Source organism: Dipodomys ordii, unplaced genomic scaffold, assembly GCF_000151885.1.
Source record: "Dipodomys ordii isolate 6190 unplaced genomic scaffold, Dord_2.0 Scaffold30, whole genome shotgun sequence".
Taxonomy (NCBI): domain Eukaryota; kingdom Metazoa; phylum Chordata; class Mammalia; order Rodentia; family Heteromyidae; genus Dipodomys; species Dipodomys ordii.
The window spans coordinates 11,611,513-11,624,990 of record NW_012267246.1 but is presented as its reverse complement, the minus strand read 5'-3'; the positions used below and the strand labels follow the sequence as shown (position 1 = coordinate 11,624,990).

Genomic DNA, 13,478 nt, shown 5'->3' with positions numbered 1-13,478 from the left:
CTGGACACTGGGTAGCTCACACCTGTAATCCTGGCTACCCTGCAGGCTGAGATCTGAGGATTGTGGTTTGAGGTGAATCTGGGCAGGAAAATCCATGAGACTTTCATTTCCAATTGCCCACCAAAAAGCAGAAGTGGCTCAAGTGGTAGAGAGCCAGCAATGAGCAAAAAATCAAAGGGACAGTGCCCAGGCTCTGAGTTCAAGCCCTAGGAGCTTGCAAAACCCTCCTTACACATACCATAAAGTTTTCCCCTCAGCTAGTTTCACGTACACCATGTATAGCATTATATATACTTACCATGCTATACATTACACCCCTAGAATTTACTCATCTTAGAGCTGAAAGTTTACACAGCAGCCCCCCCCGTTATTTGTGGATATATTACGTGTGGTTTTGATCAAGTGTGGTTAATAATAATAGTTTTTTTTAATCAAAAGAAATTTCAAAAACAATACCTTTTAAATTCCTGCACGTGCATCTCACAGCTCCGTGGACAGGGAGAGATTCCATCTTTCGTGGCCTTCGGGAGGTTTTCCTGCTCTGACTTTTGTGGAAAATCTGCCTTCTTGTAGCAAATGGTTCCCCAAAGCAAGGTCAAAGTGGATGTGTTTACGTGATAACGTGAAACGTTGAGATTTGTGGACAGGCGCCCCGTCTTCAGGGAGTTTGGGTATAGTTGTGGGAAATGAACCCAGCATTCACATCCCGAGCATGTGTGGTGTCTCCTCACTGGCCGTCTTGGAACCACGCACTGGCGGACACCAATGGTCTGCTGTACTTTTTGACCACAATCTCCCTTCTCTTACAACCCCCCATTCCAGTACATGGAAACACCCATTTGCCCTGGTTCTATACATCTCTTTCTTCTAGATTCTATATGTAAGCGATATTATGCAGTATTTGTCTTTGACTTACACTTAAGTTTTTCCCATCTTGTGGCGTGTGGCAGGATGTCCTCTTTTTTTTTTTAAGATTGAGTAATATTTCATTATAGATACGACAGTTCTTTTATCCATTCATCTGTTGATAGCCCGTTCGTTTCCACATCTTGGCTGTTGTAAATAATATAATGAACCTGGGAAGGTAGATGCCCTTCAAAATATGCTTTTTCCCCCCAAACCCTTAAGATATTTGCCCAGACACAAGCATATGACAGCTGATAGTTGTTTTTCTTTTTCCTTTTAGCACAAGGGATTATGAAATCTAGGGCTTCACACACAGCAGGAAAACATTATTCTACGGTACTACAATCCCCAGCCATAGTAGTTCTGTTATTTATTTATTTATTTGTGCTGGTACTGAACTAAGGGTCTTGGGCTTTTGCTCAGCTTTGTCCCTCCATTCATTCAGAAACCATTATGGAGTACCTGCCAGGTGCCCACAGCAGGATGACACTGTCAGAGAGGATACAGCAGCAAATAAAAGAGAGAGGTTCAGCCTTCCTATACAGATCTTCCATTTCACCATTCTGGATTGAACAAACAGCAGCTTCCCCTTTTCTGAAACTTATGTTCATGTGTCCCTTCTGGATGAGTCTTGCAGAAAGCTTGATGCCCATGGACAGAGAGGTGCAGAACAGGACCAGGCTTAGACACAAGTCGAGGGCTTGAAGGGTCAGGTGGTACTCTTCATAGTGGGATGGAGCCACGCAGACCAATGGGAATTTTGCATATGGAAAAGGGAAGGCAACAGCATAGCCCAGGTAGTTGACCCCCACCATACCTGTCAGTGAGGAGAAACAGTATGGGCCCAGCAGAGCGGACTCCAAGCTTATGGCAAAATGAACTGGGCATCCCGTAATGCTCAGAATCACAAAGGTGAGGCTGGCTTCCCAATGCAAATGAAGCAGAAGGAAACTGTTACTTTGATGCAGATAGGACTATAGTGACATGAAGCGGGGAGGGGGGAATCTCCACTCCCAGCTTTTGGCTGACTAATTGCAGATAAGACTTTCTCAGATTTGTCTGTCTGAGCTGGCTCCAAACCATGATCATCAGATTTCAGCCTCCTGATCAGCTAGGATTACAGGGATGAGCCACCAGTGCTGGCTCAGAAGCTACATTTTAACCAGGTCTCTGAGTGATTAGCATTGTAGATTGAGAAGGACAGCTTTAGCAAGAACAAAGTCATCAGATAAAGCTGTGCTTGTACATCATGATCATTCTATTTATTACCTGGCGTTAGAATGTTGAAACATCAAGATGTGAAGGGGAGAGGGACAGACAGACAGACAGACAGACAGACAGAGACAGAGACAGAGACAGGAGATCTGAGTCTGAGTTGAGACATAAAATTACATTATTAAGGGCTGATGGTGTAGCTTAATGTTAAAGTGCCTTAAAAAAAAAAGAGCAGGTGAAGTCCTGAATCAATCCCCAACACCACACACACACACACACACACACACACACACACACACACACAATGTAAAATAAATTTTAAAATGATTGAGAACAGGAGCCTAAAGATCCATTCTTTCAAAATGAAATCCAGGAGCACTTACACTGGCTCTGCCTTCCCAGAGGCAATACAAATCAAAGGAAACATATAGAAATTGTTTAGAGGAGGAATCAGATAAAACTCATTCCTTTAAAATTCAGTTTATTACTGAAATCCATCATAGCAAGGCCTCAATTAGATCAAATTCCTTTATAACTGGAAATCATATTGTCTGTGTCCCATCCTAAATTAGTAGTGATTTGACCTTCAGATGCCCCCTGCCATCCTTGCCTGGTGTCCAGATATTTATCAAGTGCCTCTGGGTCCATTCTTTGTGGACCAACAGTAAAAGTCCACCAGCTGTGATCACTTGGGGAAAGAAAATGGGAAAAATAATATTCACAGTCCAAGCCACATCACTCTCACAGTTGCACAACTTTGTCGTGAAGAGGAAGGAACCGCAGGTCACTGGATGGCTTTGTGGCTCCACTCTCCTCATCAGAGGAAAGACAGTCATGGCCACAGAGCTATGGTTCACTGCAGCTCAATGCTGGAGTCTCTGGATTGCCTTTGGTGTAGCCATCAAAAACCCTGCTACTACAAGGTGAAACATTTAGGGATGTCTAGTTTTCATCTTCCTCACAGGTCCTTAAAATTGTCACCAGGAGCTGTTGGAATAGACTTTTCACCAGACCCTCAATCCCTCCCAGTGGCTTTGTCTTCTGAGACTTTTTTTTTTGAGATTCCGAGCTGCAACCTGCAAGCAGGATGCAAATAACAAAGGTTATCATTAGAATGCATGCCCAAGTGGTGATTATTGCTGTGCCTATAACCCTGTCTAGCTTTGTGGAAAAGGTTTTCTTTATAGTTACCATTGAAGGACAAGGCCCAAGGTGCAGAGGGTAAAGAGTTCAGCCCAGTGGGTAGTTCAAGTCTGTTATCCTAGCTGCTCAGAAGGCTGAGATCTGAAGATCATGGTTAGAAGCCAGCCAGGGAAGAAAAGTCCGAGGGACGCTCATCTCCATTAAATACCCAAAAAAGCTGGAAGAGGTGCTGTGGCTCAAGTGAAAGAGTACTAGCCTTGAGCAAAAAGAAGCTCAGGGACAGCACTCAAGCTCTGAGTTCAAGTTCTAGGATCAGCGTGCGTGCGCACACACGCGCATGTGCAAACACACACACACAAGAGTTCACAAGCATTCACAGAATGTCACCAGAATTGAGCAATAGAGGAGACAGAGAGAGAGAGGGAGACAGAGAGAAGGGAGGAAGGGAAGAAGAAAGGAAAAGAAGGGAGGAGGAAGGGAGGGAGGGAAGAAAGAAGGAAGGAAGGAGAGAGAAAGATAAAGAAATGAAACAGAAGTCTCTGAGCTCATTGATGATTTGACACCAAGCCTGCTGAAGTAGACTACTAAAAATCATGGAGACTAGAATTTGCTATTCCCAATCCATGATACTGGTTTTCCTTTTCTTTTCTTTTTCTCCCCTGCTCTCTAGTGAAGTCTTTAAGGTTGAGAGAGTAAATTAGGAAGAGGAATACTGAAAAGAAGATGTTGAATGTGGACAGCTCTCAAAGTAACACAGTGTTGGGTTTTGACAGAAAAATGCACATGAGTGTATGCACAGTGTTGTAACGGAACTCGGTGGTGAGAAACAGAGAAGCCAACACTTGAGGCCACATTGTGAGTCTTATTGAAGAACCAGAGGACTGCTGGTGGGTCTTATCTCAAGGACCAGCAGCCCAGAATGCAGCTAGCCCAAAGCTTATATAGGCCAAAACCACACATAGGTGTGAAGAATTAAACCGAACCAAAGTGTTATATATCAGCAAAGCAAGCCAGGTAAGCACACTTAAACCTAACAGAAGTGTTAAATAAAAGCAAACCATCTAGGGAAACGATCAGGGGAACTCAAGGGCTCATTATCTAGGAAGCATAGACCCAATGTCTGTACTTGTATCAACAAACCCAAACTGGTCCCACCAGCACAGTTTGGGGGTATGCTTACTTTGGTGGCTCTACATTTAGCATGTTCATTGTTTGACAACTTAGCTTTTCATCGCATTGACATATTTTATTTTGAAAGCTGCATTTAGAGAATTTGGGGACACACACACACACATTCACGCTCACACAAAATATACTTGTGTCTTGTTGAACCGGAAATCCTGACTTGGCAAAGTCATCCCATAATACTTCCATGGATAAAAATGTAGTCTAGAAAGTTCCTGGCTTGTGTTTGCAAGAGGAAAGTTTTCAGGGGACCCTATGGAGGTCGAGCCAGCAAAAATAGTACAACCAAACAGGCGGGTTAATAAGAGCGATTCACTGGTGCTTTCTGGTGAGCCAGGGGCTGGTCCAGGCTCTCAGCCCTTGATTGACAGATGGTCCTGTCACTAGGCAGAGAGCATGAGGAGGCTGGCTCCGCCCCTCTGCCGCTGAGCTTGGCTAAGACAGCAGGCCTCAGCAGATGCTGAGGTGCCAGGTTGCCTTCCTGAGGCTGGCATGGGCCATTTCTTTCCTTTCACATGTTGGAAAGGGCTGCAGAATCACAGTTGCTTGTTAATTCGGCTGTGGCTGCCAGCTTGAATTTTGCTTTGTTTACATATGCTTGGAGAAAAGATTTTTCAGGGAGGAGGCCTTGGATGAATGCAGCTCAGTGATTTGCAAAATCCACACTGCCCTAGGTGAACCCGCCCATGTTGGCTAGTGCCCTGCCTCGCTGGGGAGGGAAATGTAAGGTGTGAACGCCAAGAGTCACAGAGAGTCCCTTATCTTATCCCTCTGTTTTGCCTCTGTGTGTGTGTGTGTGTGTGTGTGTGTGTGTGTCTGTCTGTCTGTCTGTCTGTCTGGGTTGCACACGCTGACATTAGAAATTGAACTCAGGGCCTTGCATTCCCCTTCTGGCTTTTTGCTGGTTATTTGGAGATAAGAGTCCCACAGACTTTCCTGCCCAGGCTGGCTTTGAACCGTGATCCTATGATCTCAGTTTTCTGAGTAGCTAGGATTACAGGTGTGAGCTCCCTGCCCCTGGCATGTGCTCTCTCTCTCTCTCTCTCTCTCTTTTTCTGCAGTACCGGCGTTCTAACTCAGGGACCTTGTTGATGCCCACTTCCATTTTTCTAGATTCCGTTTTTCGATAGAGAAAGGGAAGACAATGACAAAGGAAGAGGTTTGAGAGTAAGAAAATAAAAAGGGGGGAAAATTTGAGAGAGGGTGTGTGGGAGAGGTGACAAGTTGGACTCCAAACAGTGTGGCCGTGGAGGATGGGGGGTGGGTGGGGAGACGGACTGGGTACCCAGCAGTTCGTGGCCAGCACCTGCGCCCTCAGCCTGTCTCCATGCAAGCGGCTTGCTCTCTGGGCATGCGCACTGCCTGACTTGGGTTTTACTGCTTACACTTTGATCGCGTGGTGAGTTGAGCCTCTTAGAAGTATTTAAATTGCAGAAGGACGCAGGCACGCTTGAAGGATGCAGGGAGCAGTAACAACTTCAAGAGAAAGAGAAACTTTTAAAAGCATCATGTTAATATGGAAATTTTTTTTCATTTGCAAGCATCTACTGGGGCCCCAAGACTAACAAGCAAACAAATCTCACGGCTCCCCTGAATGAGCACCTCACATCTGCCCAGCACTGGATTAAATGCTCAGCCTGAGTTGGCAGTTAGCCCTCAGAAGGACTCTCCACTTTTCAAATGAGGCACATACAGGCTAAGATACCCACGAGGACGATTAATCATGCACCAGACACGGCTCCAATTCTCATTAGAAATTACAGTCTAGTTCTGAATATAATGCACATAAAAGAATTTTCACATAAGCCAGGAGCCAGAGGCTCACGTCTCTAATCCTAGCTACTCAGGAGGCTGAGATCTGAGGATCACAGTTCAAAGCCAATCGGGGCAGGAAAGACGATGTAATTCTTACCTCTAATTAACCATAAAAAAAAAAGTGGGATGTGAAGCTATGGCTCACGTAGTAGAGTATCAGCCTTGAGCAAAAAAGCTAAGAGACAGAGCCCAGATTCTGAGTCCAAGCCCACGTACTGGAACACACACACACACACACACACACACACACACACGAATATCCACACAATTAGGCAATGAGTGTTCTTCACATGACATGAGCTTGGATGGCAAGATCCTACTTCCAGGAAAAAAATAATGAAGAAAGCACCCAGGGAAATAAATTCTGAAGCAAGTTTGGAGGATGGGAATTACTTAGGTAGTCAGTGACAAATCAAGGGCAGTCCAGGCTATGGGAGCAGAATATGCAAAGGTCCTGAGGTATCCTCCTTGGTGAATAGGCAGGAAGAAGCTAAGACTTTCAGCAGGAAAAAAAAAATCTATGTGACATCAGGGGAAAGAAGACCTCAAAAGTATGCTGGCATGTGTGGATTTTGTTGAGAGGTTATTAAACACCAAGAGCTATGGAAGAAAGCACTAGCCTGACTACTAAAACAGGTTTAGAAAGATGAGGTCAGTATGTCTTCTTCCTCCTTCCTCCTTCTCCTGTTCCTCCTCAGCCTTCTTTTCTTCTTTTCTTTCTTTTCAGTTCTGGGGCTTGAACTCAGGGCCTGGCCATTATCCCTAAGGTTTTGTGCTGAAGGCTAGTGCTCAACCACTTGAGCCACAGCTCCACTTTCAGCTCTTCTGGTAGTGAATTGGAGATAAGAATCCGGCCCTGGCTGGCTTTGGACAGTGATCCTCATATCTCAGCCTCCTAAGCCTCCTCACAGGCGTGAGCCACCAGCACCTGTCTCACACATCTTCTTTTAACTCTACTTATGGCAAGGAATACATTATGCAATGTGGCCCAGTTAATACATCCATGATGTCTAGCAAAAAGAATGCTTTCTTATGTATGATCATGAATGTTCACCCGCCCTGTTCTATTTATTATAAATGCTGGCTGATAGACTGGTCTTATACTGAACTACATCTGACTGTAGAAGCAAGGTCCATGGGGGGTCTGAGCCAGGGAGGGAAGTGTGGGGAAGGAAATTATGAGCAGGAAGAGGAAGAGACTCAGCCACGTGCCTCCTGGGAAAATCCAAAGCCACAGTGCAGCTCCTTGGGCTGAGCTGGGTGTGTTAGGGCATTGCTACCTACAGCCCAGTCTAAGGGTCAGCAGCATGATTTCCACTCAGAACTCCTTAGCTGTGGGCAAACACAGGTTCCACCCAGACCTACTGAGCTAGAACCCACATGCAGCAAGACCCTCCCCCTTCCCCGCCCCCAAGACAATGAAAGGGAAGAAATGACTTTGGCAATAAGATGATTCATTTGTTTTTAGGCAAACTAGGTGCATGGAAAGAAATAGGTTAAAGTTATGGAAACAGCCCAGATGCCCTACAATAGATGAGTGGATCCAAAAAAATGTGGTATACATACACAATGGAATTTTGCACAGCCATTGGAAAGAATAATATTATGCCATTTGCAGGAAAATGGATGGACCTAGAACAAATCAAATCATGTTAACTGAGGTAAGCCAAGCTCAGAGATATAAATGGTACATGTTTTCTCTCATATTGGAAGCTAGATCTAAAATACATGGGGACATGATAAATTATCAAGACTCCAGGCATTCACACACAGTGAGACCAAAGGGGGACAGTCTTAGGGGAGGAACACAAAGGCAATGCCTAAGTGTATCTGATCATATAAAATAATATTTATAGAAATTAACTCTAAGAAATAGAATCAAGAATTTTTTTGTTTTTGTTTTTGTTTTTTTGTCAATTGTGGGGCCTGAACTCTGGGCCTGGGCAGTGTCCCTCAGCTCTTCAGCTTTAGGCTAGTGTTCTACCGCTTGAGCCACAGCACCACTTCTAGCTTTTTCTGCTTATGTGGTACTGAGGAATTGAACCCAGGACCTCATGCATGCAAGGCAAGCACTTTACCACTGAGCCACCTTCCTAGTCCTTAATTTTCTTTGTGTCTTTGTTTATCTGCCATGGGGAGCTAAGGGGGGGCATAGAAATGAAGGGACAAAGGATGAACGAATGTAGCAGTAGTACTCACTGGACACGATGTTGAAAGTGAACTATACAACTTGTGGGTGGGGATAGGAGGGAAATACCAAAATAGAGCACAAGAAGGGGTGACATTGCCCAAAAAGGAATGTACTCATTACTTGTAACTGACTTATGTAACTGTAATCCCACTGTACATCACCTTTATAATAACAATAAAAATACTTAATTAAAAAAGAAGAAGAAACAGTCTATCTAAGGAAAAAACCAGATCAGGGCCTGGGATTCTTTGCTTGACCCAATTTTAGTCAGGTTCCTCACTCTTCTCCTTGGTCCATTCTATGTGCCAGTCTGGCAAGAACCTTATGAAGTTCTCGGAAAGAATTGTCCCTGCAGTCAGTGCCTGTGGTGTCTGCTCACACTTAATACCTGTTTGTGTTTCTCCTCCACCAACTCCCAGTCAGTTCCCATGTGATTTGCCTGAACTGTCTTCAGCAAAAGTCCTGATAGGTTGGAATCAGGCCCTAGTGGCTCATTCATCTAATCCTAACTACCCAGGAGGCTGAGATCTAGAGGATGAGATCCAAGGCCAGTCTCAGCAGAAAAGTCTGTGAGATTCTATCTCTAATGAACCAGCAAAAAGCCAGGTTGGAGGCATATGGCTCAAGTGAAAACATGTCAGCCAAACAAGCAAGCTGAGCTTCATTAGTTGAAATTTTTTAAAAAAAATCCTAATTGGCCAGTTTATCCAGAATCATTTATTCCCAATATCCTCTCCTTAGTAATTTTCCATGCACTGACCAGGGCCAGGGCTATTAATTCCCACTTGGGATTTTGTATTTGGAATCAAACCCAGGGCTAGCCTAAGGTCTCTCTCTCTCTCTCTCTCTCTCTCTCTCTCTCTCTCTCTCTCTCGCTCTCTCTCTCTCTCCCTACTGCAATAGTACTAAATAATAAAAATCTGTTTCTACTGCTTCATCTATTACCTGACTCACTTTGAGTTTTGTGGTGTTTTGTATTTACCATCATCTGGTAACTGTAGTCATGTGACGGTTGGAATAAAGACTTGAAGCCTTTCCAGAACCAAGTGCCTTCTGTAACAGTTGAGGGGACCAGGCCCTGCAGGGCTAAGTGGACCCTGAACTTTCTCCCAGATCCCTGCCTCTCAGCAGGACTCTGGCTGCAATGCTGCTGCCGTTGGCTGGGTCTCTGGCCTGGCCAAAGGGGTGGAAGGCCCTCTGTTCCCCCTCCCCCCGCCAGTCCTCAGGGCCTGGTTTGTAAGCCCAACCCTGGGATCAAAAGAGCTCCACCCTTACAGTGTTAGGAGTATTAGGAGCTCCTTGCTGCATTCTTCAAGCAGCTGATGCCTTTAAATAACCTCCCTCAGAAATCCTAGAAAATGTGGGAGTCATGTGGCTGTCAGAATGGAGATAGGAGAGTTTGAGGACTCATATTGGTGAACTGCTGAGGTAGCCTGGGATGAGCTGCCTTGAACGAATACAGGGCCTTTACCACCTGCAAAAATGTATCCATTTCATGTCTTAAACGTAGTATGGTGTCCTTTGCAGAAGACAGCATCAACATCATTGAAGTGTACAGATGAGCTTTTGACAGGAGGAAACATCCTTTGAAGACAAGTATGTGACAGGTCAGGGAGGCCGTGGAAGAAGGCAGAAGTTTGTTTGTTTTGGTGCCAGTCCTGGGGCTTGAACTAAGGGCCTCACATTCTTGCTTAGCTATTTTTAGCTTTTTCATTCACTTGAGCCACATCCCCACTTCCAGTTCTTTGCTTGGTAAATGGGTCTTGGACTTTTCTACCCCAGGCTGGCTTCAAACCACAGTCCTCAAATCTCAGCTTCCTGAGTAGCAAGGAGTTCAGGCAGGGACCACCAGCACTGACTCAGGGCAGAGAGAGAGGCCTTTTGACTTTGACCTTGACAAGACTGTGGCTAGGTAGGGAAATAACGCTGCTGTTCCACATTTAGACATTATTGCAAGAGCAAGCATTCTTATTGATTTCCTTCTGGTGAGGATTTTTTTCCTGCTTCAGTATAAATACCAGCTTGACCTTTGGTCTTTGCAATCTAATCAGAGCTCACCCGGGGAAGACATTCTGCACTGCTCTGCTGGAGGATGGAGAATCCACTCACCCAATAACATGAAAGACTTTTGTTCAAGCTTAGAGTGTGACTCTCTTAGTTCCAGCTTATGGGAGATATAGCAATAAAGCAAATAGAACAGAAAATCCCATCTTCATATAATCCACAGTGATAAATAGGTGAATGCAGAAGGAGATGAGGTCATGCAGGCTAAGTAAGGCCCTGAGCTTTCTCCCAGATCCCTGTCTTTCAGCGGGACTCTGCCCACCGCCACTGGCCAAGTCTCTGCATTCTCCAGGCTTGGGTCCCCAGACGGAAATCACTGTACTTGCTCCTCCCCAAGGCATGGTTTGCAAGCCAGGTTCCAGGGTCAGTAGGAGTTTGTCCTTAGCTGAGGTTGATAGGTTTTTGAGGGGAAGGAGAGCAGGGTATGAGGAAGTGAAAATGGCAGAAAATGGCATCAGGAGGAAGGGGTTGCAACTGAAAGTAGATCATGTTTGTGTGTGTGGGTTTGTGTGTGTGTGTGTGTGAGAAAGAGAGAGGGGGGAGAGAGAGAAATGTGGAGGGAGAGGGAGAGAGAGAGAATGCATGCCTGTATTGAACTCAGGGCCTGGGTGCTGTCCCTGAGCTTTCTTGCTCAATGCTTACACTCTATCACTCAAGCCACCACTCCACTTTCAGCTTTTTGGTGGTTAATTAGAGATAAGAGTCTCACAGATTTTCCTGCCTGGGCTGGCTTTGAACTGCAATTCTCAGATCTCAGCCTCCTGAGAGCTAGGATTACAGATGTGAACTACCAGTGTCAATGAATATAAAGGTATTTATCTAGAAACCTGTACATGGGCCTGCATTTCAGATCCAGCTCCAATTAGTCAGAAAACTGTTTGGCTAGAGATGTGGTTTAAGTGGTAGAGCACCAGCTATAAGCAAGAAAGCCAAGCAAGCTGGGTGCTGGTGGCTCACACCTGTAATCCTAGCTACTCAGTAGGCTGAGATCTGAGGGCTGCAATTTGAAGCCAATGTGGGCAGAAAAATCCATGACACTCGTATCTCCAATAAACTACTCAGAAAAAGCCAGCAGTGGTGCTGTGGCCCTGAGTTCAAGCCCCAGGATTCACACAAGAAAGAGAGAGAGAAAAAAGAGAAAGAGAAAGAGAGGGAAAAGGGAAGAGAAAAGAAGAGAAGAGAAGAAAGGAGGGAAGGAATGAAGGAAGAAAGAAGGAAGGGAGAGAGGGAGGAGGAAGGGAAAGAGAGAGAAAGCCAAGGAAGTTTGTGGACTTGAGTTCAAACCTCTATACTGGACTGTTTTTTGACCCCTTCCCAATTCTTCTATTTAACCCAAATAGTAGTAGTAGTAGTAGTAGTAGTAGTAGTAGTTGTTGTTGTTCTTCTTCTTCTTGTCGGTTGTGGGGCTTGAACTCTGGGCCTGAGGGCTGTCCCTCAGCTCTTCAGCTCAAGGCGAGCGCTCTACCACTTGAGCTACAGCACCACTTCCGGTTTTCTGGTGGTTTATTGGAGATAAGAGTTTCACGGACTTTCCTGCCCAGGCTGGCTTTGAACCACGATCATCAGATCTCAGCCTCCTGAGTAGCTAGGATTACAGGCATGAGCCACCGGCACCCGGCTTCCCAAAAGTTCTTGTCAGCACCCAAAGGTGAATTGAGAAGCTTAATCTCCTCCATCTTCCCAACTTTGAGGTGTTGATTAAGATCCTTACCTGACTTTATTATCTCATTATTTCCTATGGCTTTCTTTGAGGCTTCAGGGTGAATGACATGTTGGAATACCCAGAGTAGGGCCTAGGACTCTAGCTACATGTATGTAATAAAATAATACTGATAGTCTATACTTAACTATGCAACTTATAGAAACCTGTGCTTTCAAATTCGAACTCTGGGCTAGGGTTGTGGTTCAGTGGTAGAGCACTTGACTAGCAGACCCAAGGCCCTGAGTTCAACTCCAAGTAGCATGAACCTAATCAATAAAATAAAATGCATTATATAAAATCTGAATTATATAAAATCTGAATTCTAGTTTTCTGGAGAATTTAGACATTTTTGTATTTTGGGGGAAAAAATGTAAAGGGTATTATTTTATGTCCTTCCCTCCACCTCCACATCCCCCACTTCCTTAACTATATTATTTTGCTAATAATTATTTTCTCTCAATATATTTAATAAAATATATCCTACTACTGCTCCATTCCAGATGGGACAAACAATCCACACACTCCATCCAGTGAACCAAAGCTTGGAGGAAAGAAAACACAGGGAAAAAGGCAAGGACCCCGGAGAACACGCTGAGACTCCCCAGAGAAAGGAGAATGTGGCCCACAGTCTGGTAGAGGCCCTTCATTCTCTTCTGTGACCTGATTCCTTGATCTCAAAGAGGTTTGGTTTCCAAAACACGGGGCTGTAACAGGACTCAATAAATAGCAATTTCTTAGAGACAGTAGCCAGGACACAGGTGGGCTGTTAATCTACTTGGAAGCCAGAGTCTCTTGATTTCACCAGAGATGAAATGTAGTTGACGTGATCCTTGATATAAATTGGACATGATGAATTTTGAATACTGGTTTAATTTGAACAGAGGAGAAAATTAGTCTTTGTTTGGGTGTTGCTGCCTTGACTCCCTTGGTTCTGCCCTGTCTGGGGAGTGACCACTTCCTGGCTTAATCAGATTCAAAGGCTTGCTGACTGAGCTAATTGTTTCTCAGCTCCATCGGCCTGGTGGGCACAGAATTAAGCCAATATCCTTTGGGCACAATAGATCCACATTCCGAGCACAATTTCCCACAAAACAAAGTATAAACAAGGACTCAATCTCTTTTCATTACATCTTAATGACTTAGAGCCAAAACAAGACTCTCCACTCCTTTCAAATTTTCATTCTAGTGCAATTCCTTTGGAGTTCTTGATACAGGTGTTTGATAGGAGTTATCTCCAGGTAGGCCTAAGTTCCATGA

The 13,478-nt window shown here is 44.7% G+C and overlaps 1 protein-coding gene across 1 annotated transcript; it reads right to left on the bottom strand.

The window, feature by feature from the left end:
- Nucleotides 1-1,343: 1,343 nt before the first annotated feature.
- On the bottom strand, nucleotides 1,344-12,868 carry Tmem212 (transmembrane protein 212). The gene is given in 5 exon segments (XM_013016156.1): nucleotides 1,344-1,835; nucleotides 2,751-2,809; nucleotides 12,363-12,366; nucleotides 12,709-12,774; nucleotides 12,776-12,868. Coding segments are annotated over 5 exon segments (714 nt in total).
- Between the last annotated feature and the right edge of the window lie 610 nt (nucleotides 12,869-13,478).